Source organism: Pan troglodytes, chromosome 21 (assembly GCF_028858775.2).
Source record: "Pan troglodytes isolate AG18354 chromosome 21, NHGRI_mPanTro3-v2.0_pri, whole genome shotgun sequence".
In the NCBI taxonomy this organism is placed as follows: Eukaryota; Metazoa; Chordata; class Mammalia; order Primates; family Hominidae; genus Pan; species Pan troglodytes.
Genome location: NC_072419.2, coordinates 41,875,045 through 41,900,983, shown reverse-complemented (window position 1 = coordinate 41,900,983; position 25,939 = coordinate 41,875,045). Strand labels below are relative to the sequence as shown.

Below are 25,939 nucleotides of genomic sequence, written 5' to 3'. Positions count from 1 at the left end.
CTCTGTGACTTTATGAGAGGTTGAGGGAAAAGTGGAAGCTGTACTTGGGAATTGTGGAGAAGACCGCCACTCCATCTGATTTGCATAAATGACTCAGTGGGCTTTTGTATCTCTTCATTTAAGAATTATTTGAATGCCTGCCAGGAGCCAGATTTGTTCTGGGTATTAGGAATACACTGGTTAACAGGACCAAAAAAGACCCTGCCCTCACTGAGTTTTAAATTTTAGTGGAGAGATGGAAAATAAGTAAACAAATAAACAATGTTATAGATTGTGATAAGTGCTATGAAAGAATTAAGTGGTAAGAGGACATAGCAGGGAAAACCTACCATGCTGGGTGTTTGAGGAAAGTTTTTCTGAGGAGGTAGTGCTTATAAATATGAAGAGCTCGCTAATCTAGAAATGAGAGGTGAGAAGGAATGGCAAGAGCTAAGGGCCTGAAGTGTGGTAAAGCACAAAGTATTATACTTTAGAAACCAAGAGAAGGCCATTGTAACTAGAGCTTTTCATTTGTGGGTCTGAACCCATAGGTGGGTAGTTACCAGTACTTAAAAAAGGAGATAATATGTTAGAGTACATTTATGCATATTTTAAGAATATATTTTGATGATATATTTGAATTTGTATACCAGGTTATAAATGTATTTCTTATTGTGGATAATGGTCAAAAAAGTTTAATTGCTTTTCATACTTGCCAGTAGCAGGGGGACAGGAAAGTTTGAAAGCCACTGGGCTAAAGTTTGGTAAATGTAGATGGACAGTGGAAGGAGGAGATGAAATTATAGAATTTTTCTTGTTGAAAAATATCTTTTTTACTTAGAATAATTTTAGATTTACTGAAAAGTTGCAAAGATAGTAGAGTTGTAGATCTATTACCAGTTTTCCTCTAATTAAAAAGTCTTACATAAAACTATGCTAATTTGGCTGGGTGTGGTGGGTCACACCTGTAATCCCAGTACTTTGGGAGGCGAAGGTGGATGGATTGCTTGAGCTCAGGAATTCAAGACTAGCCTGGGCAACATGGCAAAACCTTTACTCTACAAAAAAATACAAAAATTATCTAGGCGTGGTGGTGCCCACCTGTAGTCCAAGCTATTTGGGAGGCTGAGGTGGGAGGATCGCTTCAGCCCGTGAGATCAAGGTTGCAGTGAGCCTTGATCGCACCACTGTATTCAAGCCTGAGCAACAGAGTGAGAACCTGTCTCAAAAACAACAATAGGCTGGGTGCTGTGGCTCATGCCTGTAATCCCAGAACTTTGGGAGGCTGAGGTAGGCAGATCACGTGAGGTCAGGAGTTTGAGACCAGCCTGGCCAACATGGCGAAACCCTGTCTCTACTAAAAATACAAAAATTAGCTGGGCATGGTGGTGGGTGCCTGTAATCCCAGCCACTTGGGAGGCTGAGGCACAAGAATAGCTTGAACCCTGGAGGCAGAAGTAGCAGTGAGCCGAGGTGGCAGTGAGCCAGGATGGTGCCACCACACTCCAGCCTAAGCAACAGAGCAAGACTCCGTCTCAAAAAACAAGGCCAGGCGCGGTGGCTCATGCTTGTAATCCCAGCACTTTGGGAGGCGGAGGGAGGTGGATCACGAGGTCAGGAGATGGAAACCATCCTGGCTAACACGGTGAAACCCCCGTCTCTACTAAAAATACAAAAAATTAGCCGGGCGTGGTGTCACGCACCTGTAGTCCCAGCTACTTGGGAGGCTGAGGCAGGAGAATTGCTTGAACCTGGAGGTGGAGGTTGCAGTTAGCTGAGATTGTGCCACTGCACTCCAGCCTAGACGACAGAGTGAGACTCTGTCTCAAAAAAAAAAAAAACAAAACAACAAAAGAAAACTATGGTACATTTGTCAAAACTTAGAGGTTAACATTGGTATATTAGTATTAATGAAACGTGATTTTCTAAAATTATTATTTTAAAGATTTTTTATAGAGACTGGGCCCGTGTTGCTCAGGCTGGTCTTGAAGCAATCCCCTTGCCTCTTGGCCTCCCAAAATGCTGGGATTACAGGTGTGAGGCACTATGCCCGGCCTAAACTTCAGATTTTATTCAGCTTTCACCAGTTTTCCTGTCTTTTTTCTGTTCCAGGATCCAACCCTGGATGCTACATTGCATTTAGTAGGTTTTGTTTTTAATGGACTATGTTTTACCTACACAGAGCAAACCTATAAAAACCTATAAAGCATAGGTTTAGTTTTAACAGTGTGGCCTGGTTTTCCAACTTGCTGTTTTTGGCATACTGGGCTAGCACCAGTCCAGTCTGCCATAGAAATCCCGAAAGGTTGTTGGAATTGTGATAATTTCAACCTTTTTTTTCTTTTTTTAAAGTGATAGGGTCTTGCTCTTGTTACCTGAGCTGAAGTGCAGTGGTGCAATCATAGCTCACTGCAGCCTCGGACTCCTGGGCTCAAGAGATCCTCCTGCCTCTAACTCCCAAGTAGCTAGGACTACAGACTTAAGCCACCACATCCAGCTTTTAATTAGCAGGGGCATGAAGTTCGGGGGGCTAGGCCCAAAGCAGCTTGAGAACAGCTTTCTTTTTTTTTTTTTTTTGAGATGTAGTCTCGCTCTCCTGATGGTCTCCATCCCCTGACCTCGTGATCCTCCCACCTCGGCTTCCCAAAGTGCTGGGATTACAGGCGTAAGCCACCACGCCCAGCCAGAGAATAGCTTTTTCTATAATAAAATAATACTATAGTGAAGCCGTGGAGGGGTCACGATGGATTTAATTTTTTTTTTTTTTTTTTTTGAGACGGAATCTTGCTCTGTCGCCTAGGCTGGAGTGCTATGGCGTTATCTTGGCTCACTGCAACCGCCACCTCCCGGATTTAGGCGATTCTCCTGCCTCAGCCACCCTGGTAGCTGGGACCACAGGCGCCAGCCAGCACGCCCAGCTAATGTTTGTATTTTTAGTAGAGACGAGGTTTCGCCATGTTGGCCATGCTGGTCTTGAACCCCTGACCTCAGGTAATCCGCCCGCCTCGGCTTCCCAAAATGCTGGGATTACAGGCGTGAGCCACTGCGCCCTGCCCTAGATTAAAACTCTTTTTTTGTTTTTTTTTCTGAGACGAAGTTTCTCTTTTGTCATCCAGGGTGGAGTGCAATGGCGCCATCTGGGCTCACTGCAACCTCCACCTCCCGGGTTCAAGCGATTCTCCTGCCTCAGCCTCCCAAGTAGCTGGGACCACAAGCACCGCCACCACACCCAGCTAGTTTTTGTATTTTTAGTAGAGGCTGGGTTTTGCCTTGTTGGCCAGACCGGTCTCGAACTCCTGACCTCATGATCCGCCCTTCTCGGACTCCCAAAGTGCTGCGATTATAGGCGTGAGCCACCGCGCTCGGCCTGTATAAACTTTTTTTTTTTTTTTTTTTTTTGAGATGGAGTCTTGCTCTTTCGCCCAGGCCGGAGTGCAGCGGCGCAATCTCGGCTCACTGCAAGCTCCGCCTCCCAGGTTCACGCTATTCTCCTGCCTCAGCCTCCCGAGTAGCTGGGACTACAGGCGCCCGCCACCACGCCCGGCTAATTTTTTGTATTTTTTAGAAGAGACGGGGTTTCACCGTGTTAGCCAGGATGGTCTCGATCTCCCGACCTCGTGATCCGCCCGCCTCGGCCTCCCAAAGTGCTGGGATTACAGGCGTGAGCCACCGCGCCCGGCCCCCGGCCTGTATAAACTCTTAAATGGGAAAAAAGAATCAGGTTTTGGCTGTTTTGTCAGGATATAATAACTAGCCACCACGTTGTGGTCCATTTAATCCTCAAAAAACTTAGAGGTAAGCACAATTTGCTCCTTCCGCGGAAACTGGAAGACGTGAAGCAATTTGCACAGTCTTGCAGCGGAGGGCCAAGCTAGACACTCATACCCAGCCCACCCGGCAGGGCCACTAGCCCAAGGTCGGTCCTGTGCGCAAACAGTCGCAAGCAGGGACTGAATATCCCCCTCTTAGCACAAAACCCAGTAACTTCCGGGAGATCGCCCGAGACCGTCAGCGCGCTTGCGCGGCCCCTTGACGTCAACCACGCCGTTCCTCCCCCTTCTGGAACGCGGAGCCGCTGAGCGGGCCGACGGCCATTTTGTGAAGCGGCGAAGGAGGTGGTGGCTGCGTTGGGCTCCGGGAAGCCGTTCGGGCTGGGGCTGTCGGCCGCGGGGCGGAGGCACTCGCGCGGGGGGTAATTCGGGGTCTGGGTTCTGGTGCCGCGCAGCTTTCCCCGGTAAGACTCCCGCAGCCCCTGAACGGGCGGGGCTGTGCGGGGCTCGTGGTGCCCCTTGGTGGCCCGGGGCGGGGCCTTCGGAGGCCTTCGAGCCCGCGGCAACTAGCGCCCCACACAAAGGGTCGAGGCAGGGCTGCAGGGGGAGTGGGATGCCACTTAGGCCTCTGAGAGCTGAGAGGATGCAAGGAGGACGCAAGAGGATGAGCCTGCGTACCGAAGTGGGGACGAGGCCATAGCGAGGATGCCCCCGTGGTCTGAGAGGGGGCAGGCCAGAGCTGGCTAGCTCAGCGGCCTGCGAGCTAACGAGGACTGCAGTAAAAACACGCCTACATCCCGAGTACGGAGGATTTCTGGTGTCCCCCAGTGAAGCAGAGGTTATAACTACATCTCTGTGCCTGGAGGTGGGGAAGATAATCGTAGTGAGGACACTCCTTCAACCCGAAATGGAAAGGAGGCCTTTGTGGCCTACCAGCAAAAGGGGACCCAGGTCACACCTGTGGGGAGGAAGCTGTAGTCGGTACACTCCTGTGAGTTCAGAAAGGAAGTGTCACAACCGGCCGCCTTCGTGGCCTGAAGGTGGAGGGGTTTGCAGTGAAATGCCTCCGAGGTCCATTGCTGGGGAGGGGCTTTACTCAAGGGTGTAGCAGTTTTGAGAAGCCGGCGTCTGAAGCTAGGAAGTGAGGGGGTGGGGTGAGTACGCCTCCCGAGGCTCTGAGAATTGTAGTAAGATGCCAGGCCTTTGGTCCCCCAGTAGGGAAGGGGCTGCTGTGAGCAGCACATTTACGGCTCCCTCGGGAGAGGATCCTGTGGCATTTCAGGAGGACGAGATCCAGTGGGCTGCGGAGGGTGGGTGCTTTTGATGGAGAGTTAATTGAGTTTCTCTGAAGCTTGGCAGCATTAGTTTGCAGCCACGTGAATTGGGTGGTGGGAGGGACTTTGAGGATCTACAGGTTAGTGACGGGGTTGGACGCCAGTGCAGCAGGCTTAAAGCTGCTAGGTTGTAAACGTACGGGCTTTTTGTGTGCCTCCAACGTGTGCTTTATAGTGACAAATCTGAGGGGCTCTTGTGAGGGTTACTCAGTATTAAGTGCTAAACATTTACTCATCTGCGTGGTGTCATGCTGAGAATTGCAGACTTTAAGAGATTTCTGGGCCCTAAAACCCTCCTTGGCTCCAGGATTCTCAGAGATAACCTAATATAAATTGAGGAAGTTGGTAGGGACCGTTTTATATTATTCAATAATAGAGTCAGTATAACCCACTGGAAAAAAGTGTGATGGCAACTGAAGGTTTGTTGAAGGGAGAGGCTAGGCTTGTGACTGCAGTATTTTAGAGCTTCTTGCTTGAATGGTTTGAAATGGTGTAATTTTTGCAAAATGCAGTCTTAGCAACAAGAATTGTCTGGGACCTTGTTAACTAGTGTATATTGTTAATGCATCTCAGAGCATTTGCAGTCGAGAAAAATCCCTCAAGTCTGGACACATAGGGAAATCTTGTTTTTTAAATTATAGAACTACAATACAAGACTGGTTGTACTTGTTTTTGAAATTTGGCAGTTTTGATAAGAATGGAGGATTTCTGGATTTAGTGTAAAGTGTGTGCAGACATTTTCAAAGAGTATAAAAAGTTGGGAAGAACTGTTACAGGTGGTTCAAATAACGTTATGGTAATTTATGAAGAAAGTGAAATGTTTGGCGTGTTTATACAAAACAGACAATGAAGATGTGCTTAGTATATATTATTGGACAGATTTTTAATGAAACAGGGAATACATTTTTATATATGCTCGATTAAATGTTGATTACTTTGCTTATGGATTGTAATGTATAATTTTCATTTTCTTTATGTTCAAATCTGTTAGATGAAAAATGTGAAGCTTTAGAAATAATTGTGTGGTTACTTGCAACGTATTGTTACATGCTAATACCAGTACTCTTTGGGCTTCTTTCACCTTCTTTGACACGTCAAATGTTTTGATGATTGAGTATTGAGAGTTTGGGAGTTGTTAGTACAATCTTTAGGTGTGAAACTTGATTTTGTGGGCCAGTGTGTTCCAGGTGCTGGAATCCAGTGACAGTGTTGATAGTTTTTGCTCCATTTTGCAGAGAGCCACTCTGTCATTGTATGAATGTATGTTTTCTGTAGATGTTGTAGGAAGAACCAAGTGTCAGTAGTTGGTTGCACAAAAGATGCTTTTAGATGTCCCTCCCTAAAATGCAGAGACTGATGATGTCCACTTTTATATCTTTTGTCTGGCCCACAAGTGCTTAATAGTAAATGTTCATGGAGTAAAGGAATATTGTTAAATGTTTTCAACTAAACAGAAAAGATAATTTTATCTAAACTACAGTTTTATCAGATTTTACTACCACACCCATATACCTTTTGGTTTGCACAAAATTTAATTAAGTTTAAAGCCAGCTTTTAAGACTCAAAAACAGAGTGAATGTGGTTGTTTAGGTTAGAAGTATAATTTTGCTCTGAAGTGAAAATGAAGGTAGCAACATTTTTGTTGGCATTTGGGGGGATTGAAACATAATATTTTTGACAGGAGGAATATCTTATTTAGAAATGTCTTCTGATTTGCTGCCTTTGAGTACGGAATGGAGGTTAATGGAAAAATTGAGTAATGCGTTATAAAAAGTATACATCTCCATCAGTGTCAGAATAATTTTTTCATTAAGAGTGATCCCAGACTTTGATATATGGTCCATTTGGGAATGGGGAACAAAATCAAGTGGCTGAAACTGTGGTTGTTTCATAATGTTTATTATAATGTGATTATACTGTTTTTAGCATTGTGCCCGTTGTGATTGGTTCTCTGTTGCTAATCTCTGAGGTGAACATTTGAGAGTTTAATTGTTTCTTTTGGATCTGAAGAACCTAGCTCTGCTGTACCCTGGTTCTTGTTGATTAAAGAGTGATAACTGAACAAAGTTAAAGTTCACTTTTGGATGTTTACTACCAGATGAAGAGTGAAAATAGTCGTTTTAGTTTGTGCCTTGACTTCTTGATGAAGAGATTTGTTGTCAGACATTTTTTTCTGAAATTCCAAGTGATTAGAATGGCTAGTAAATACGAAAGTCTGTCTTGCCATAATATGTTAAATTTTTGTAGCAGATACTTGTGATTTGTGCACGCATCCGGTATTTTGTCAAGTTGAAGCAAGCGTTTATGTTAGGACTAATTCCTGATAATATGAATGGAAAACATACTAAAGCCAGCTTCTTGTTTTAGATCTTCTGAAGTATATCAGTGGCTTTAATGACAAATCAGGCCCATTTTCTCCTTTCCTATCATTATGCTGTATGTATAGATAGAATATGTATTTTAGATGTTTTATTGTTTAGTTATTATTTTAGTCTTATCCTTCTAAAGTTCAAAGCTTTAGGTAAATGGCGTGGATTTTTGAAATCCTGCATTCAGTCGCTAGCTGACATTTAGAATACAGGAATAGTAGTTACCTGGAAAACAGTGACACTTAATGTTAAATTCTTGTGGTTTTTACAAAGTGAGGTGTCAACACAGAAGTATTTCAGTTCTATTTCCATTTACCTTTCCCTTTTGAAGAGGTATAATACCAAGGGTTGTGAAGTTCTGACTTGTAGCATCAACTTTCTGCATATTTTTCCTTGGCATGGGGTGGGGTGGGTATTCCTCTTTGCTGAAATAGAAGAGAATCATAAATTTCTATCTGGATTGATTTTGTGCTTTAAGTTGTACACATAAAACTTGAACTAGGCATTTGTCAAATTCAGCTGGGCCTTTCAGCCTTGCCTTGTGGAATGAGAAATTTCTTCCTTTTAAAGGTAATTTCTGGTAACATTTTAGAAATTTTTGAGAGTAGACCTGGTGAGTTCCCTTTGAGCTTAACTGGCTGACCCCAGATTTGTCCTTCTCAAGATAGACATACGGTATCTTTTGAGTTTGCCAGGGAAGAGGCTGAGAGGAACCTTCTTACCTTATATTCAGGCATATGCCCTGGCCCCATACCTGACCTTTTGAATTGGAATCTCCAGTAGGAATCAGATGTTTATTACAAGTTCTAGAAACTAGAAAGTTACCCTGTTATGTGGCTGCTGGAGTCAAACCTGTACATAAATATTACAGTACTTCATGCTCTTGCTCATTGCTTTACTTGAAGCAGGTTTTTTTCTGTTTCACATTTTCCTTTGTGACCTGTTAAACTACTAGATATGGCTTTCAAATGAAGAATTTTTAAACTCCTTAGACTTAGTTAGGCTAGGCCAGGCGTCGTGGCTCACACCTGTAATCTCAGCACTTTGGGAGGCTGAGGCGGGTGGATCACTTGAGGTGAGGAGTTAAGAGACCAGCCTGGGTAACATAATGAAACCCCTGTCTCTACTAAAAATGCAAAAATAAGCTGCGGGTGGTGGCGCAAGCCTGTAGTCAGTCCCAGCTACTCCAGAGGCTGAGGCATGAGAATAGCTTGAACCCAGGGAGGCGGAGGTTGCAATGAGCCTAATGAGCGTAGATCGCGCCACTGCACTCTAGCCTGGGCGACAGAGCGATACCCTGTCTCAAAAAAAGAAAAAAAAGTTAGGCTAGATTTCTACAACATGTAAAAGATTAATACAATGCTCTAGACTTTTGATTGTATTGATTACATATTTGCATAGCTTTTTGTGGTAAAACCATCTCACTATTCTTTAGCAACTTGAGTAGTTGACTAGACGATGAATAGTTTGTCCTTTAGAAAATCACACAGATTTTTGAAATATGTTTTACTTTTTGGCGATGAATATTAAGGTCATTAGTTGTATTTTGGTCTTGGAAGATACTAATTTAAGATGAGCATCATTTGGAAAAGTAGTCATAGGTAATCTTAATACTGAACAGTGGCAAATTTCTTCTCTCTCCGAATTAAAACATGACCTTTGAAAAAAAATAAAAAGTAAAAAATGACCTTTGAATATAGTTGTCTAGACTATATTCATTTGGTCATATAGACATTTGGTCATATATGCTTGTGACTTGTTAATAACTTCACCAGTTTGGAAGAAATGACAGTGAAAGATGAGTGACCTGTTTTTATTTTGGGATATACTCTTAATATGTCAGGCATTTTTAGGGTGTTTTTAAATTTTATTTTATTTTATTTATTTAAATTTTACAAGTTTTTGAGAACTGTTGTGATGTCAGAGGAAAAAACACTTTCCCTTAATATTTTGTTAATATTTTGAGCTCCAGTGGAATTAGTCCTTATAGCAAGAACTCATACTTCATTTGTTTTGTGATGTTGGATGCTATTTTGTGCAAAATAAAATATATTGAAAGAATAGTTGCAGTAATTTCCATGAGTACCCTTGAATTGCTATCTTAAGTTGTCCAAGAATTGTTATTGTGCGAACTTGTGCCTTTTCATCACAAATTTGGTGAGAACCTGGGGAAATAGACTTGTGTTACGGAGTTTTCTGGACTGGTTTAATTATAAAGTGATCAAAGCAATTAGCTGTGAAGCTGAGCTTTATGACTGTTTTAATTTTCAATGGATTCGTTATTGGGCTAAGTTATGACACTCTTGATGTATGTAAATATATAAATATTTTGAGATACTCAAATTTGAAAGCAATACCAACTAAAAATCATGTGTGGGATTTTGTTACGGTGTCTTTCTTTTTTTTTTTGATATGCATTCTAATGAAGTACTCTGATGGTTTCAGACTCGCCTTCGTAATGTACAGTGTGGCCTGTGCGTGTTGTTTTGTGTTTCCTGCATTGATTTTTGCCTCCGTTTATTCTCTATTGCAGTCTAAAAGTTGGTTTTAATTGGTTGCCCACAGGATTGACTTGGCCTCTACTTCTTGTTAAGAAAATACATCTCTTGTTTTATCAGGTAAGAGATTTTGAATAGAGAGTTCGTTTTTATACAAAATAAAATGAGATAGCTTATTAAGAAATATGAAAATATATGTAGCAACTATATTGTGTGTGTGTGTGTGTGTGTGTGTGTGTGTGTGTGTTTTTGTTTGCTTGTTTTTTGTTTTGAGACGGAGTCTTGCTCAGTTGCCCAGGCTAGACTCTGTTGCCCAGGCTGGAGTGCAGTGGTGCCATCTCGGCTCACTGCAACCTCCGCCTCCCGGGCTCAGGCACTTCTCTGCCTCAGCCTCCCAAGTAGCTGGGATTACAGGCGCCTGCCACCACACCCGGCTAATTTTTTTGTATTTTTAGTAGAGACGGGGTTTTATCCTCTTGGCCAGGCTGGTCTTGAACTCCTGACCTTGTGATCCACCTGCCTTAGCCTCCCAAAGTGCTGGGATTACAGGCATGAGCCCCCACCCAGGCCGGTGTGGTTTTTTACAAGTTTATCTGAGGGATAGGGGTGGGGTAGATGGGTGCTTTGAACAGTTGTTCCTTTGGGGGTCAATTTCATTTATATGGATCTATTTATCTTGTGATTTTCCTGATAGGCAGTAAGTTTTATTCCTTAGTAGCATTTTAGACTAATTACAAATACAGATGCTTGTTATTGATATGTTTATTTATATTTCCTAAGAGTTTAAGTATAGATAATGGGTCACATGTTTTAGAGTACAAATTTTAGACTTTAAATGGAACCTTAGCAAGTGGAATCTAACCCTCTTGTTTAAGTAACTAAGATAGGCCCAAGTTAGGTTGAAATGACTTAGCTGTCAAACAGTTACTTAGTAACAGAAAAGCAGATACTTTTTTTAATTTTTTAAAAATTTTTATTTGTTTTATTTATTTATTTCTTTTTGAGACAGTTTCGCTCTTGTTGCCCAGGCTGGAGTGCAGTGGCGCGATCTCTGCCTCCCGGGTTCAAGTGATTCTTCTGCCTCAGCCTCCCTAGTAGCTGGGATTACAGGCACCTGCCACCATGCCCAGCTAATTTTTTGTGTTTTTAGTAGAGACGGGGTTTCACCATGTTGGCCAGGCTGGTCTTGAACTCCTGACCTCGGGTGATCCACCCACCTCATCCTCCCAAAGTGCTGGGATTACAGGTGTGAGCCACCGCACCTGGCTGCAGATATTATTTCATATTTTTTGGAAGCTAGAAACAATTTTTCTCATCAGATGGCTTTATGAATAAATCTTGTATTCCACTTTGGTTTAATATTCAGCCCTTTCCAGCTGGTAATCTGAGGCAGATTTTCAATAGCATATTCTCATGTGTACCTTTGTACAAACTTTCAGTAAATCCCTGCTCTTAACAGAAAATGGCTTGAAGACTTAACTGTGTATGTCACTTTAGCCCTGTGTTTAATTTTTGTGTTCTTGGGACTATATCAAGTTTCTGTTTGATTGTCCCAGTGCAAACTAGTCTCTCTCTCTCTCTCAAGTTGTTTTGAGTACCTGGATTGCCCATGATGTTTCCCCTATACAAAGTGATTAACCGTTTTTTGAAGTTGAACAGGAAATGCTATCACATTTTGCATACAGCCACGTATTCTAGATTGAGCAAGGAATGTGAATTTGATTTAATGACTTGGAAACTGCTTGATGAACCTCCTTATAGGCTGCTAAATAGTAAATGAGAAAAGAGACTGTTGGTGTGATGTTTTTTAGCGTTAATTTTTCTTGTTGACTCTTGAAGTTTGTAAATGAAAAGCTTCCCCACACTTCCCAAATTTCTAGTGCTTTATAATGGCCTCACAAAAAGCATTTTCTGTTTGCTAGTCCATTTTTCTGGATTAAATTTGAAGGTGGCTTTTTATTTTTGTGTATGTGTCTGTGAGAAAACTGTCAAAGCCAAGCAGTTTGTTTCTTGTTTGTATACGGCAGTTGTAATATTGAGATATAATTACAGATTTTGTTGCATTGAATTAGTATTTATATAATATTTGACAATGAAGTTACAGAATTCTTAGAGCTTATAGTAGAAAATCTTGCCCCTTCTAATGTTCTTGAGAAGTGATAAAACCAAATCTCTTCATTAATTTATAACCTTTCTGAGGGTCATGAGCTGATTTTATGGGCTTATATTTAAAAGTTGACTTTTCAGGTGGGGCGCAGTGGTTCACGCCTGTAATCCCAGCACTTTGGAAGACTGAGGAGGGTGGATCACCTGAGGTCAGGTGAAATCCCATCTCTCCTAAATACAAACACTTAGCCAGGCATGGTGGTGCATGCCTGTAATCCCAGCTACTTGGGAGGCTGAGGCAGGAGAATTACTTGAACCCGGGAGGTGGAGGTTGCCGTGAACCGAGATCGTGCCGTTGCACTGCAGCCTGGGCTACAAGAGTGAAACTCTGTCTCAAAATAAATAAATAAATAAAAGTTGACTTTTCAGATGGGTTGGAAAACACCCTATGTTATTGACCACCTTAATTTCAAAGTAGTATGTTTCCCAGGCCCAATAATTCGGTCTGTGTCACTTTCCAAAGGGCTGCCCTTGGATTTGCTCTTAGAAGCCTTTGGAACTGAAATACTGAAATTTGAGGGGAACATTTCTTTTTTGATTATGTCAAAACAGGCATGATCTAAGGAGATCACAGAGATCCTATAGGAGTTGTGTAGGTCCAAGACTGTAACAACCACTGAGTAATTCACACTGTGGTTCTAAAACAAAAACAAAAAATATTTTTATTGTCAGCCCTCTCCTAGGGGAAAATAATACTTTAAAAAATTTTATTAAATAGAGGATTTGGTTATGAGTCATTGGACCTGAGTTTTAATTAAAATAGTCACAGTGAATGGGACTATAACCAGGTTCTACTTTTGGGGGTAATGAATCAAGGTAACTCAGATTTTAGCTGTCCTATTCAGTAGTTCTTTTGGCTTCTTAGTATGTCTTAACCTTGTTTATAATAAATAATTCCATATGTAGTTTTTTGTAATGTACAAGGCAGATTGAAAAGTTTTAGAATGAATAAAATAATGGAACCAGTTCTCATTTAAGACTTGAATCTACTTTTAGTCTTACGTATTATTTACAATTCATTAGTATTCTAGTTTTTTGCTTCTGTTGGATGGATTTTGAGACTGAGCTCTATAAAATCACACTCTTGATAATTCTATGAAATTATCAAGTATATAGGGAAGATGCTAAGCCAGTTTTAAATACTAACTTCTATATATTCTTTGCATGTTTTTTCCCTATAGATTGTTAAACTTTGTTTCCTGATTTGACTTAGACATTTCTTTTAAATCTTACTGAATGATTAGTGGTCTGAATGATGTATATGTATTTTACTGTCCTACAGTTGTTTTTTCTTGAATTTTTGAGTCTTGGGACTGAACTGTTTCCAAAATTAATGCCTTCTGGAAGTTGAAATTGTCTACGTTTTACATTGTAAATGGCACGTAATGTTCAGTTTTTAGAATATCTAAATTAAAGACATTGCCTGTGATAGCTTGAGGGAATATTTGAGGGCCTAATATGGTAGCTGGTCATTCTTGTAGCTAAAAACTTGGTGTGATAAACAGGAGTCTGACCTGGCCGTTGCCTTTTCTCATCTGCAGGTGTGTGTGGTTTCAGCGCAGCATGGCTGTGGTCATCCGTTTGCAAGGTCTCCCAATTGTGGCGGGGACCATGGACATTCGCCACTTCTTCTCTGGATTGACCATTCCTGATGGGGGCGTGCATATTGTAGGGGGTGAACTGGGTGAGGCTTTCATCGTTTTTGCCACTGATGAAGATGCAAGGCTTGGTATGATGCGCACAGGTGGTACAATTAAAGGGTCAAAAGTAACACTATTGTTGAGTAGTAAAACGGAAATGCAGAATATGATTGAACTGAGTCGTAGGCGTTTTGAAACTGCCAACTTAGATATACCACCAGCAAATGCCAGTAGATCAGGACCACCACCTAGCTCAGGAATGAGTAGCAGGGTAAACTTGCCCACAACAGTATCCAACTTTAATAATCCATCACCCAGTGTAGTTACTGCCACCACTTCTGTTCATGAAAGCAACAAAAACATACAGACATTTTCCACAGCCAGCGTAGGAACAGCTCCTCCAAATATGGGGGCTTCCTTTGGGAGCCCAACGTTTAGCTCAACTGTTCCAAGCACAGCCTCTCCAATGAACACAGTCCCGCCGCCACCAATTCCTCCAATTCCAGCGATGCCATCTCTGCCACCAATGCCATCCATTCCCCCAATTCCAGTTCCTCCTCCAGTACCTACATTGCCTCCTGTGCCTCCTGTGCCCCCGATTCCCCCAGTTCCTTCTGTGCCACCCATGACCCCACTGCCACCCATGTCGGGCATGCCGCCCTTGAATCCGCCACCTGTGGCACCTCTACCTGCTGGAATGAATGGCTCTGGAGCACCTATGAATTTGAACAATAACCTGAATCCTATGTTTCTTGGTCCGTTGAATCCTGTTAACCCTATCCAGATGAACTCTCAGAGCAGTGTGAAGCCACTCCCCATCAACCCTGATGATCTGTATGTCAGTGTGCATGGAATGCCCTTTTCTGCAATGGAAAATGATGTCAGAGATTTTTTTCATGGGCTCCGTGTTGATGCAGTGCATTTGTTGAAAGATCATGTAGGTCGAAATAATGGGAATGGATTGGTTAAGTTTCTCTCCCCTCAAGATACATTTGAAGCTTTGAAACGAAACAGAATGCTGATGATTCAACGCTATGTGGAAGTTAGCCCTGCCACAGAAAGACAGTGGGTAGCTGCTGGAGGCCATATCACTTTTAAGCAAAATATGGGACCTTCTGGACAAACTCATCCCCCTCCTCAGACACTTCCCAGGTCAAAATCGCCCAGTGGGCAGAAAAGATCAAGGTCAAGATCACCACATGAGGCTGGTTTTTGTGTTTACTTGAAAGGGCTACCATTTGAAGCAGAAAACAAACATGTCATTGATTTTTTTAAAAAGCTGGATATTGTGGAAGATAGTATTTATATAGCTTATGGACCCAATGGGAAAGCAACTGGCGAAGGCTTTGTAGAGTTCAGAAATGAGGCTGACTATAAGGCTGCTCTGTGTCGTCATAAACAGTACATGGGCAATCGCTTTATTCAAGTTCATCCAATTACTAAGAAAGGTATGCTAGAAAAGATAGATATGATTCGAAAAAGACTGCAGAACTTCAGCTATGACCAGAGGGAAATGATACTAAATCCAGAGGGGGATGTCAACTCTGCCAAAGTCTGTGCCCACATAACAAATATTCCATTCAGCATTACAAAGATGGATGTTCTTCAGTTCCTAGAAGGAATCCCAGTGGATGAAAATGCTGTACATGTTCTTGTTGATAACAATGGGCAAGGTCTAGGACAGGCATTGGTTCAGTTTAAAAATGAAGATGATGCACGTAAGTCTGAACGCTTACACCGTAAAAAACTTAATGGGAGAGAAGCTTTTGTTCATGTAGTTACCCTAGAAGATATGAGAGAGATTGAGAAAAATCCCCCTGCCCAAGGAAAAAAGGGATTAAAGATGCCTGTGCCAGGTAATCCTGCAGTTCCAGGAATGCCCAATGCGGGACTGCCCGGTGTGGGACTGCCCAGTGCAGGACTTCCCGGTGCAGGCCTGCCCAGCACAGGACTGCCTGGTTCAGCAATAACCAGTGCAGGACTGCCTGGTGCGGGAATGCCCAGTGCAGGAATACCTAGTGCAGGAGGTGAAGAGCATGCCTTCCTGACTGTAGGATCAAAGGAAGCCAACAATGGGCCTCCATTTAACTTTCCTGGTAATTTTGGTGGATCAAATGCCTTTGGGCCACCAATCCCTCCTCCAGGATTAGGAGGCGGGGCCTTTGGTGATGCTAGGCCTGGTATGCCTTCAGTTGGAAACAGTGGTTTGCCTGGTCTAGGACTGGATGTTCCGGGTTTTGGAGGTGGACCAAACAATTTAAGTGGGCCATCGGGATTTGGAGGGGGCCCTCAGAATTTTGGAAATGGCCCTGGTAGCTTAGGCGGTCCCCCGGGGTTTGGAAGTGGCCCTCCTGGTCTTGGAAGTGCCCCTGGGCATTTGGGTGGGCCACCAGCTTTTGGGCCTGGCCCCGGCCCTGGCCCCGGCCCTGGCCCAATCCATATTGGTGGTCCCCCTGGCTTTGCATCTAGTTCTGGAAAACCAGGACCGACAGTAATTAAAGTGCAAAACATGCCCTTTACTGTGTCTATTGATGAGATTTTAGATTTCTTTTATGGCTATCAAGTAATCCCAGGCTCAGTGTGTTTAAAATACAATGAAAAAGGTATGCCCACAGGTGAAGCCATGGTGGCCTTTGAGTCTCGGGATGAAGCCACAGCTGCTGTCATTGACTTAAATGACAGGCCTATAGGTTCAAGAAAAGTAAAACTTGTATTAGGGTAGCCATTCACATCATTTTTTATAGGGCAGATCTTCATATTGCTGTGATTAATGCATCCAGATTGTTTTCCTAGTATTTCCAGGTTAGAACCTGTGGATTGTTTCAATTGCATATAGCTTGGTTTCCATAACATAGAGCATTGGTTGACTGTTTACAGAAGACTCACTCACCAGGATAAACATTGCTGTATGTTACAGTAAAGCTATCTGGAGAGAACACATAAATGATTTTGGCATACCATTAGAGAAACCATTTGTAAAACTCAAATGACCACATAAAGCTTATCAAGGAGTCTAGATTGGTTTTGTTTTGTACCATATGGGATGAAGAAAATAGAAATGTCAGTAGAACTCATTGAGGGTGCTCTTGCCAGCTGCTGAAAATAGAAGTTGGCTACTCTCAGAATTTGGTTTAAAGCTGGACAGATTTGCTTTGTTATAGGGTAAAGCTTTGTCTAAAGTCCTCATTTTCTTTTAAAATTGAATAAAATTTCTGTATACAGATTCATTGTATGTACCTTTATTGCTTCTTAAGGGTCCTTGCTGTATAGACAGTCTTGCTTCAGAAGTTGCTGCTTTGTTTGTCTAATTGACTCATTTGTAAATGAGCAGAACTGTTTTGTTGGTTTTTTTCCCTAAATATAAAAGTCCACACTTCGTTTGTGCTATAACCTCAAACTTTGATTTCTAATGTCACACTTTAAACTGTGTGGAATAAGACTTTTGCCATAAAAATAAACTATGGAGTCCTTTATCTACCAGAGCCTTTTTGGTTTGACCGCCACGATTTAGGTTAGTCAGTTTAAAAATTGTTCATGTTGTTTGGATGGTATCGAAAACCAGAAACCACTTTTAATAATGTGTTTAAGATACTTGATTTGAAGTCCTTTTCATGATGGACTAATTGTAGTATCAATTTCCTCCTGTCCCGATTATGTGAAATTTTGGCCTTTAAACAGAGGGGCCCATTCATAAGAAAGTGTTATATCTAGGTTTTTAAAACTGAAGTTGAAATTATCTTTGTTAGCAGTAGTAGTATAGAATAAAAGATCCGTATGCTGGTTCATAGATTGATACGTGTTAGTCCTGTTATTTGGAGGCTTTTTGGCATAGTTGTTCGATCAGGAGCCTGTTTACTAAAAGTCTTCATACAGAGTACAAGTGCAGCCGCCAGAGGAGAAAATTGAGATTCTTGACCCTTTCATACTCTTTTCTTTGGTATTCAGGACACTAAGGCAGGAGGACCACATGAGTTCTGGTTGGTAAGTGTCCTTGTCATGAAAACACTTGCCTTACAAGGCTCTAATTATGATTTCCCTAGTCAGTGCTCTGAAGATGTGTCACATTATATTATAAACAATACGGAAGGGGAGATAGGTGAGATGATATGAAAAACAAATTTTCTCACTGTCATAAAAGGCTCTAATTATGGTTACTTTCCTTGTGATGAAAACACTTGGCCTTACAAGGCTCTAGTTATGGTTACTTTCCCTAGTCAATGCTCTGAAAATGTGTCACATTATAAACAATACAGAAGGAGAGATAGATGAGAGATCATGAAAACCAAATTTTATCTTTTACATGGCCCCTTTGTCTTCGTTTGAAACATCCCCAACATTTCCTACAAATCAGTGTAGTTACAAAGGGGTCAGTCTTTTAAAATAAGTATTTCCTATTAAACTATATATATATACAGTGCCTTTTTGGTGGTGTGAGTCAGTGGAACACTGAAATACAGCGGTTGTGTAATTTAAGAGTGGCAACAGTTTCATTTGATAAGATTTGAAAAGGCTTTTTATCACTACAATCTTAGAGGATTGACAGTACAGGATTTTTGTTTAAGAGAAGGATTGTTTAGACTCAAGAGGTGACTATGTTGTGGGTCTTTTGATAATTCATGAATACAGATTTGCTTTGACCGATCACTAGATACTGCCTCCTCAATTTCAAAAGCAATATAACGTTTGTATATGCTGTTTAATTTAAGTTAATGTTAAGTAATCATTTCTCATTCCAAAGACAATGCAAAAAACTTCAGCACTGCTTGAGAGTTGTATTTCAGCCACAGATATTTTCTCCATTGGAAAGCTATTTTCATTTTAGAAAAATGGGTTGTTTGAAGATGAAAGTCTTTTATCTTTTTTCACAATTTATTTTGGTTATATGTTCGTACATTCTTATTAAATATTTCATACACTTTATTGCAACTACTTTGTTATTTCTACATCTTAGATAAATGCCGAAAAGGAAAACGATTTCATTGTTCATCTAATTAAATAAATTAAAAGAGCGGTTTGTGTAGAAATTGGAGAGAACTATGTTTTATATGAATCACAACAGTGCTCGTTGTGGACTGTAATTAAATGCTTTGCCCTCTGGAACTTGATTTTTGTGTATCTGAGATTTATTAACAGTGCTAACTGCTAAGGATACTGTTTATCTTGTTCTGGGCATTGGAGTTTCAGTTTTTAAAAAATTCTTGAAAATGTATTCTGTGAAACTACTCATACCTCTCTTCCTGCGAATTTTCTCCTAAGAACTAGGTTTGGGGTAGAAATGAATTGACATTATTTTCTCATTTGCTTTGTATGGTATGAAGGATTTGTAAAGCTTTGCTCAAAGTTGTGTGCATTTGTAAACACTATCATGATATTTTCAATTTTATGTGTAAATTTTATTGTCTGTTTTTGGTGATTCTGACATTAATGGAAGAGAATATTTTCCATTAGATTTAATTTTTTTTCCTCTCCCTTCTGATTTTTTTTATTGGTGTTCATTTTTCTTTTGATTTAAAGGATTAGAGAAATCTACAAATGTATGTCATAAATAAGCAAATTTGTAAACTTTTCTGAACTTTAGTGAAACATTTAGTTCACAAGCATAATTTGGAGGTGTGTTCTGTGTTTACACAGTAGTTTGGATGTACAATTATTATTAGTGGCTTTTTAAAAAATGAAACAGTGTTAAGTGAAATGTAGTTCCTAGCTTTGTACTCCAAGTTGTCAAAGCATCAACAATGAAAATTCGATTAGGAAACTTTATTTAAAATTTCAGGTAGTAATATTCAATGTAGTTAAGGCCAGTCTTAACCCACTGGATGAAAATCTAGGACTGTATGGAAGTAAGCAAACATTACATTTTTAGGTGGAAATAGTCAGCCTTGCATAAAAACAAGGATGCGTGAAAGCCTTAAATTCCAGCTCCCTTTTACTGGAGTCTGTGGTTGTGTACAGGTATGGGCCAAGTGTAAAATCTCATCAATTTTAAGAACACTCGGGAAATGAGTAAAGAAAATGTAAAATTGCTGCTAGTCAAATCTTTTGGAAAGAATTTCTGGAAGTGGTCACTTTAAAAATTATTTTCCACCCTTGCAAAATTGCCACATTTAAATTGTTTTACTGGCAGTTCTATAGTAGTCCAGACTTTAGAAACCAAACACAACAAAATGGCTTGTTGCCAATATGGCCACAACATTGCCAGCAAATACTGCCTTGGCATCACTCAGCAGAGGTTTTTGTTTATAAAGATGAAGTCTTGAATACTGTTCAATAAACTTGTCAAAAAATAAAACAGGCTGATGCTTTTAATGCTTTAACTGCACAAAAGTACTTTACTGAGCTATAATATTATCTCGTCAGGGTTTTTGTTTTGTTTTGTTTTTAAACCTGAAAATATTTTGTGCCTTTGGAGAGGTAGATTTGGTAATCTTGGAGAGGTAAAAATTGTTGCTTATCCTTGCCTGCTAATGCTGAAGTGTCAAGAGAAGAGGATACTTGGAACAGCAGGGAGGAAACTTGATTCAAGTCCATAGTATCCACCTTTTCAGAATTTTATGTGTATGATGTGTTGGCAAACAAAGCCCTTAAATGTTGAAAACTTTTTATCTTGAAAGAGTTTAGCTTGTATTAGAATTTGGATACCCAGTGTGTTTTAGAGGGGACTAGACATAACATAATTCCAGGTAGTAGCTGAGCCATTATTAAATAATCGGGATTTGACTAAGCAATGGACAAATCACTGAGTGAAATCAGCTGCCTACAGATATCCAAAATGGCTTTTACCATCTGAAAGGGGTGGACCGTGTGATAATATGTCTCCTTTTCTTGTTCAGGAGAGATCAGTTATGTAATTCATTGTTACCTGCTTTCCAGTGTTTTACAGCAAGAAATAGTTTATCAACTATGTGCATCATCACTAATCTCCCAAAAGTAGAGCTTTTACAGGGTATGGTAGAATCAAACTTACGGCTTTCCTTTTTTATTAAAAATGGCTTTATTTCAGTCTCATCTTTTTAGTATAGAATCTGATCATTTTGACTTGTGAAATGTTCTGGAAAGAGTGTACTCTGGTAGTAGCACAATTCTCTGATGTTACAGTGACTTTTCTGGGAAAACCCCTCTCTATTCAACAACATAAGCAAGTTCATCTCCTGCTCAGGTAAATGGTAATTTTTTTTTTTTTTGAGATGGAGTCTGTATCTGTCGCCCAGGCTGGAGTGCAGTGGTGCGATCTCGGCTCACTGCAACCTCCACCTCCTGGGTTCAAGCGATTCTCCTGCCTCAGCCTCTCAGTAGCTGAGACTATAGGTGCGTGCCACCATGCCCAGCTAATTTTTTTTTTTTTTTTTCATTTTTAGTAGAGACGGGGTTTTGCCATGTTGGCCAGCATAGTCCCCACCTCCTGATCTCATGATCCGCCCACCTCGGCCTCCCAAAGTGCTGGGATTACAGACGTGAGCCACCGTGCCCAGCTGGTAAATGGTAATTCTTTACCATGCTGTTCTTGGGTTTATTCTTGGTGCTTTGGCTGCTTTGTGTTAGAGTCTCAAAAGCATCCTAGAGTATGACTCCTTTTCTGGATCAACGTTAACTAGCAGTGAGTAGCCACGGTGGCTTGCTACTCTACATACTGCTCTATCACTGGAGTCCAGAAGGAGGAAAAAGCCACCTGACAAACATTTCAGACCCAGGGACAGAAGGACAGCACTCTGAAAGTCTAAGGGCAGGAAAGAGTGCTGGGAAAAATCACAACCAAATCCCTTGAATTCTGTCAATAGCCTCACGGACCTCCTTCCAGTGAAAATGTTTAAGATGTGCTTGCTTCAGCAGCACATATTAAAAACGAATTAAACAGAGAAGATTAGCATGGCCCCTGCACAAGGATGACACGCAATTTGTGAAGCGCTCTTTTTTTGTTTTGTTTTGTTTTTTTGAGACAAAGTCTCACGCTTGTCCCCCAGGCTGGAGTGCGATGGCGTGATCTCAGCTCACTGCAACCTCCGCCTCCCGGGTTCAAGCGATTCTCCTGCCTCAGCCTCCCGAGTAGCTGGGATTATGGGCATCTGCCACCATGCCCAGCCAATTTTTTTTGTATCTTTAGTAGAGATGGGGTTTCACCATGTTGGCCAGGCTGGTCTCGAACTCCTGACCTCAGGTGATCCACCCACCTCAGCCTCCCAAAGTGCTGGGATTACAGGCATGAGCCACCATGCCCGGCCCTATTTTTTTTTTTAATTAAAATGTTAAAGGTTAGGGCATAGAGACTCAGCAAACGTCATATAGAGAAGTGGTAAATGGCACAGCTGAGCATTGGAATTGGCTCCCCAGTTGTTCCAGACATCTGGATATTGATCTTAGTAACTTACTAGTTTCAAGTCATTTTGCTTAATTAATGGCTTGCCATTTCATGATAGGAGATGACTATTTCGTTGTGGGGCAATGCCCAGCAAGAGAACATAATTCAGTATGAACAGTCAAAGGTGTTGAGTGTATTTAACTCATTTTAGGAATGAGCTGTACTGTATTCAAATGGGCTACTTGATGGTTCATTCCCTCCATTCTGCTGCTGTTCATTTCCTCCCTTTGCTTGCTTATATAGTAAACCTGCTCGTAACCAGGACTTAAAACTCTTAGACTGAAGCCCCTTCACTGCTGTCTCTAGCCTCAGCCTCCTAATGGGTGGGAGTAGTTCATTCATAGCTTTTGATTGGTGGATAAGACTTGTCAGGCTGGGTGTGGTGGGTCACACCTGTAATCCCAGCACTTTGGGAGGCTGAGGTGGGAGGATCGCTTGAGCCCAGGAATTGAGACTAGCGTGAGTAACATAGCAAGACCCTGTCTCAAAAAAAAAAAAAAAAGCCTTGTCACTTAGAGTTTGTGCTTCATATCAAATGATAACAACCACATTGTGCTACACCACAAGTCACACAGTGGGAAGGATTTAAGAGGGTTAAATAGTTTTTTTTTTTTGTTTTTTTTTTTGAGATGGTCTTGCTCTGCTGCCCAGGCTGGAGTGCAGTCAGCTCACTGTAACCTCGATGTCCTGGGCTCAAGCAATCCTGCTTCAGCCTCCTAAGTAGCTATTTTTTTTTTAAATTTTTTTGTAGAGATGAGGTAATTGCTGGGGTAGGGGTGATGGTGGAGTGGAGGGGTAGTTTCACTATGTGGCTCAGGCCGGTCTTGAACTCCGGGGCTCAAGCGATGCTCCCGCCTTGGCCTCTCAAAGTGCTGGGATTACAGGTGTGAGCCACTATGCCTGGCCTCAGTTTCTTAAAAGGTTTTAAATCACACCAACTGGTACCAGTGCCTCTGATTGCCTTGATTTTTCTTTGATCCCACTTGGAAGTTTGTTAATGCCACACTCCACTATACTCCACACATTAGATTGCAGTGGGGGCTGGAGAGTGGCCCAGCCTTTATACATAACTCCCTTCTGTGGTTTGGCCTGTGGGACCAGTAGGGTCCCTGTGCTGTAACTCTGACTGAAGTGATGGACATTAATGCAACTACTAATTACTGATGTAGATGAGCTGCTTTACTTCTATGACCATTGAATTGACAGATTGGAATTGGAAGCACCTGTCACTTCAAGCTTTTAAGACAACTTCACATGAATGTACAGCTTAGCCATAGCTGTATCTCATACTAACAGATTTTTGCAGTGGTGTGCACCCAGCACTTATACTTTGGTGGAAAAGCAAAATAAGGTTCCTGTTCTTCAACAGTTGAGGGTTTTAAGTCACAACTAAGTGCTTGGTTGTGCTTATACTAGGTACATTCCTATACCACGGGAACCAGGTAGTGGCTTTCCTGGCCATTTGCTAAGTCATGGTTAGACAGGAACAAGTGTAAACTAGTCTTTGTCGTAGTGTAGTTTCCTGTTGTTGAAATATTCCTTTGCTTTCTCGGCTTCCCTAACATGTAAATTCTGAAGACCCATCCTAAACTCTCCCCAGTGTCCCAAATGAATTTATTCCAGTGAAGGGTAAGGGGCTTGCATTATGAACAATAGGTAGGTTTCTTTTCCAAGAGCTCTGGTCTGCTTTTGTTCATTTACTCATCTCATTTTGTGCTGTAGGAGATATACACTCCTTTTGTGTGCACTGTAGATGCACAGGTATTTGGTGATGCCTCAGTCCTGGAGATCATCAGGAAGGCGGTATAGTACTGTTGTCTCAGACACCCCACAGGTGATAGACATTAAAAGAATGTAGATTTCAGCCGGGAGGGATGGGGGCAGAATTGACTACCCTATAGATGTCCTTTGAAAATTTTGATACAGATCACATTTTTTAGAGGTGAGTTCTACCTTATTTGCACTATGCATGCTTGCTACTTAAAATTTATTCCTTTGATCAAGTCCTGTAAATGTGGAGTCCAGGATTTCCTACTTTCCTTCCCCAGCAGTCAGACAAATAGGGAGAATTATATTCCATGTTTGTGCAAGGCTAACATTAGCATAGATCATGAGGGGAGACCATATGAGTCTCACTGCTCTTGTAGTGGCAGGGTAGATTTCAGATTGGGGTGAATTACAAAATGTGAACTGTTGCTAAAATGGTTGGATATAGAAATAACATTCTCAGAATCGGTTCGTGGTTCCATCAGTTATGTGACTTAGGACAGATTATTTCCCTCTGGCCTCAGTGTTTCTTTTACAGTATGGGATTAAATTAGATAAGCTTGTGTCCAGTTTTAAGCTTCTGTGATTGTATGAACCTAGCCATTCGGTTTCTGGAAATCTGTACTGAGTTTGGACCTTAAACTAAAGTGACCAGGAATGGAGCTCCAAATTTTGATCTGGGTACTGCTCTCCTGGTTTCCCTAGTGTGGTAGTGATTCTACACTGCAGCTTGAGAAATTCAAAGGGGAAGAGTCTTCATCTCTCCTTTTGGGGGCTGTCCCTGTCCTGCTAGTTATATCCTGGAGCAGGTAGACCAGAGGCATTCCTCCTGGATCCACTCCTCCTTGGTCCAATTAACCAAGAAGGAGTTAATGATACTGCAGAAGGACCCAAAGGTGCACTTCCCTGTTTGTGAGCACCTACAGGGACAGTTGACACTGGGTACTTACTCTGTGCCGGGCAGGGGATACTTTCTATGACTGTCCTCATGTAATCCTCACAAATAACACTGTAAAGTTAACATTATTATCCCTACTTTACAGGTGGGGTAATCCAGGCAGAGAAAAATAATTAATAGTAAGGGGAAAACAAAGATGTTTTAATCATGGATGCTTGTATGACTCCTCAGGTAGAAACCCTCCCTCAACTATCCCCAGCCCCTCCCTGACTTTTAGGGAAAGTGGGAGGCCACTGGCAGCAGTCTTCTGTCGTGGATTCTGAGCTGCTGGGGAAGGAGCCTTTTCAGTTTGCCAACTCCAACTATAGTGTGGAGGGCCCTTACCTATTGGTAGGGCTTTTTGGCCTCCACGGTCAAGCTTATGATTGCAGAGGGGGACCTGAACTTATTTTGTTGTTTTTTTGTTTTCGCAACAGAGTCTCACACTGTTGCTTAGGCTGCAGTGCAGTGGCGTGATCTCAGCTCCGCCTCCTGGATTCAAGCAATTCTCCTGCCTCAGCCTGCCAAGTAGCTGGGATTACAGGTGTGCACCACCACACCTGGCTAATTTTTGTATTTTTAGTAGAGACAGGGTGTCACCTTGTTGGCCAGGCTGGTCTCGAACTCCTGACCTCAGGTGATCCAGCCTCCCAAAGTGCTGGGATTACAGGTGTGAGCCACTGCACCCTGCCTGAACTTATTTTGAAGTACTCACGTGAAGACTTTGTGTTGGTGTGTTCAGAGTCTCTGGGCAGAGAAAAACACCCACTCCGCTACAGTCCTATCCTGCTTTATCCTGCTTTTGAGAGCCTGTTTGCAGGTTCTAGCAGGGGAGCACTCGTATATCCTTGACCAAAGACCAGTCCTCCTCTCTCAGGGATGGTCATCCTCTTCAATCGAGCATGCAGCTTCGGGACAGATGCATGTGGAGCGGTGAGGGAGGAAGGGGACACCCACCTAGTCAGCCAGATCAGCCAAATCAACCCTGGTGATCAATGGGGTGACAGATGTCGCAGCCAGATGGCCCTCACTTCCCTATCCTGCTTTTGAAGACCATGTAGTCCTCCTCAGTTTGCTTCTTTCCTTCTCCATATCCAGTTTTGTCGTCAAGTTAGGTTCTTTTTGA

The 25,939-nt window shown here is 41.8% G+C and overlaps 1 protein-coding gene and 1 non-coding gene across 20 annotated transcripts in view; both read left to right on the top strand.

Annotated features, from left to right (window-relative positions):
• The first annotated feature begins 3,980 nt into the window (after nucleotides 1-3,980).
• Nucleotides 3,981-25,939, top strand: part of RBM12 (RNA binding motif protein 12) — a 39,005-nt gene continuing 17,046 nt past the window's right edge. For 2 of the 19 annotated variants that reach the window (XM_024352002.3, XM_054674208.2), the window contains exon 1: nucleotides 13,658-15,474. In XM_024352002.3, coding sequence (XP_024207770.2) covers nucleotides 15,460-15,474 — 15 coding nt within the window. In that variant the 5' untranslated portion in view covers nucleotides 13,658-15,459. Of the gene's footprint in view, nucleotides 4,214-4,803; nucleotides 4,904-9,985; nucleotides 10,071-13,657; nucleotides 17,542-21,116; nucleotides 21,236-25,939 lie in introns of those variants that run through there. The other 17 variants (XM_016947100.4, XM_016947098.3, XM_063802400.1 and 14 more) reach the window with 17 other exon arrangements.
• On the top strand, nucleotides 21,568-21,670 carry LOC112206626 (U6 spliceosomal RNA). Its single transcript, XR_002941034.1, has one exon. It is a non-coding gene; the product is annotated as a U6 spliceosomal RNA (small nuclear RNA).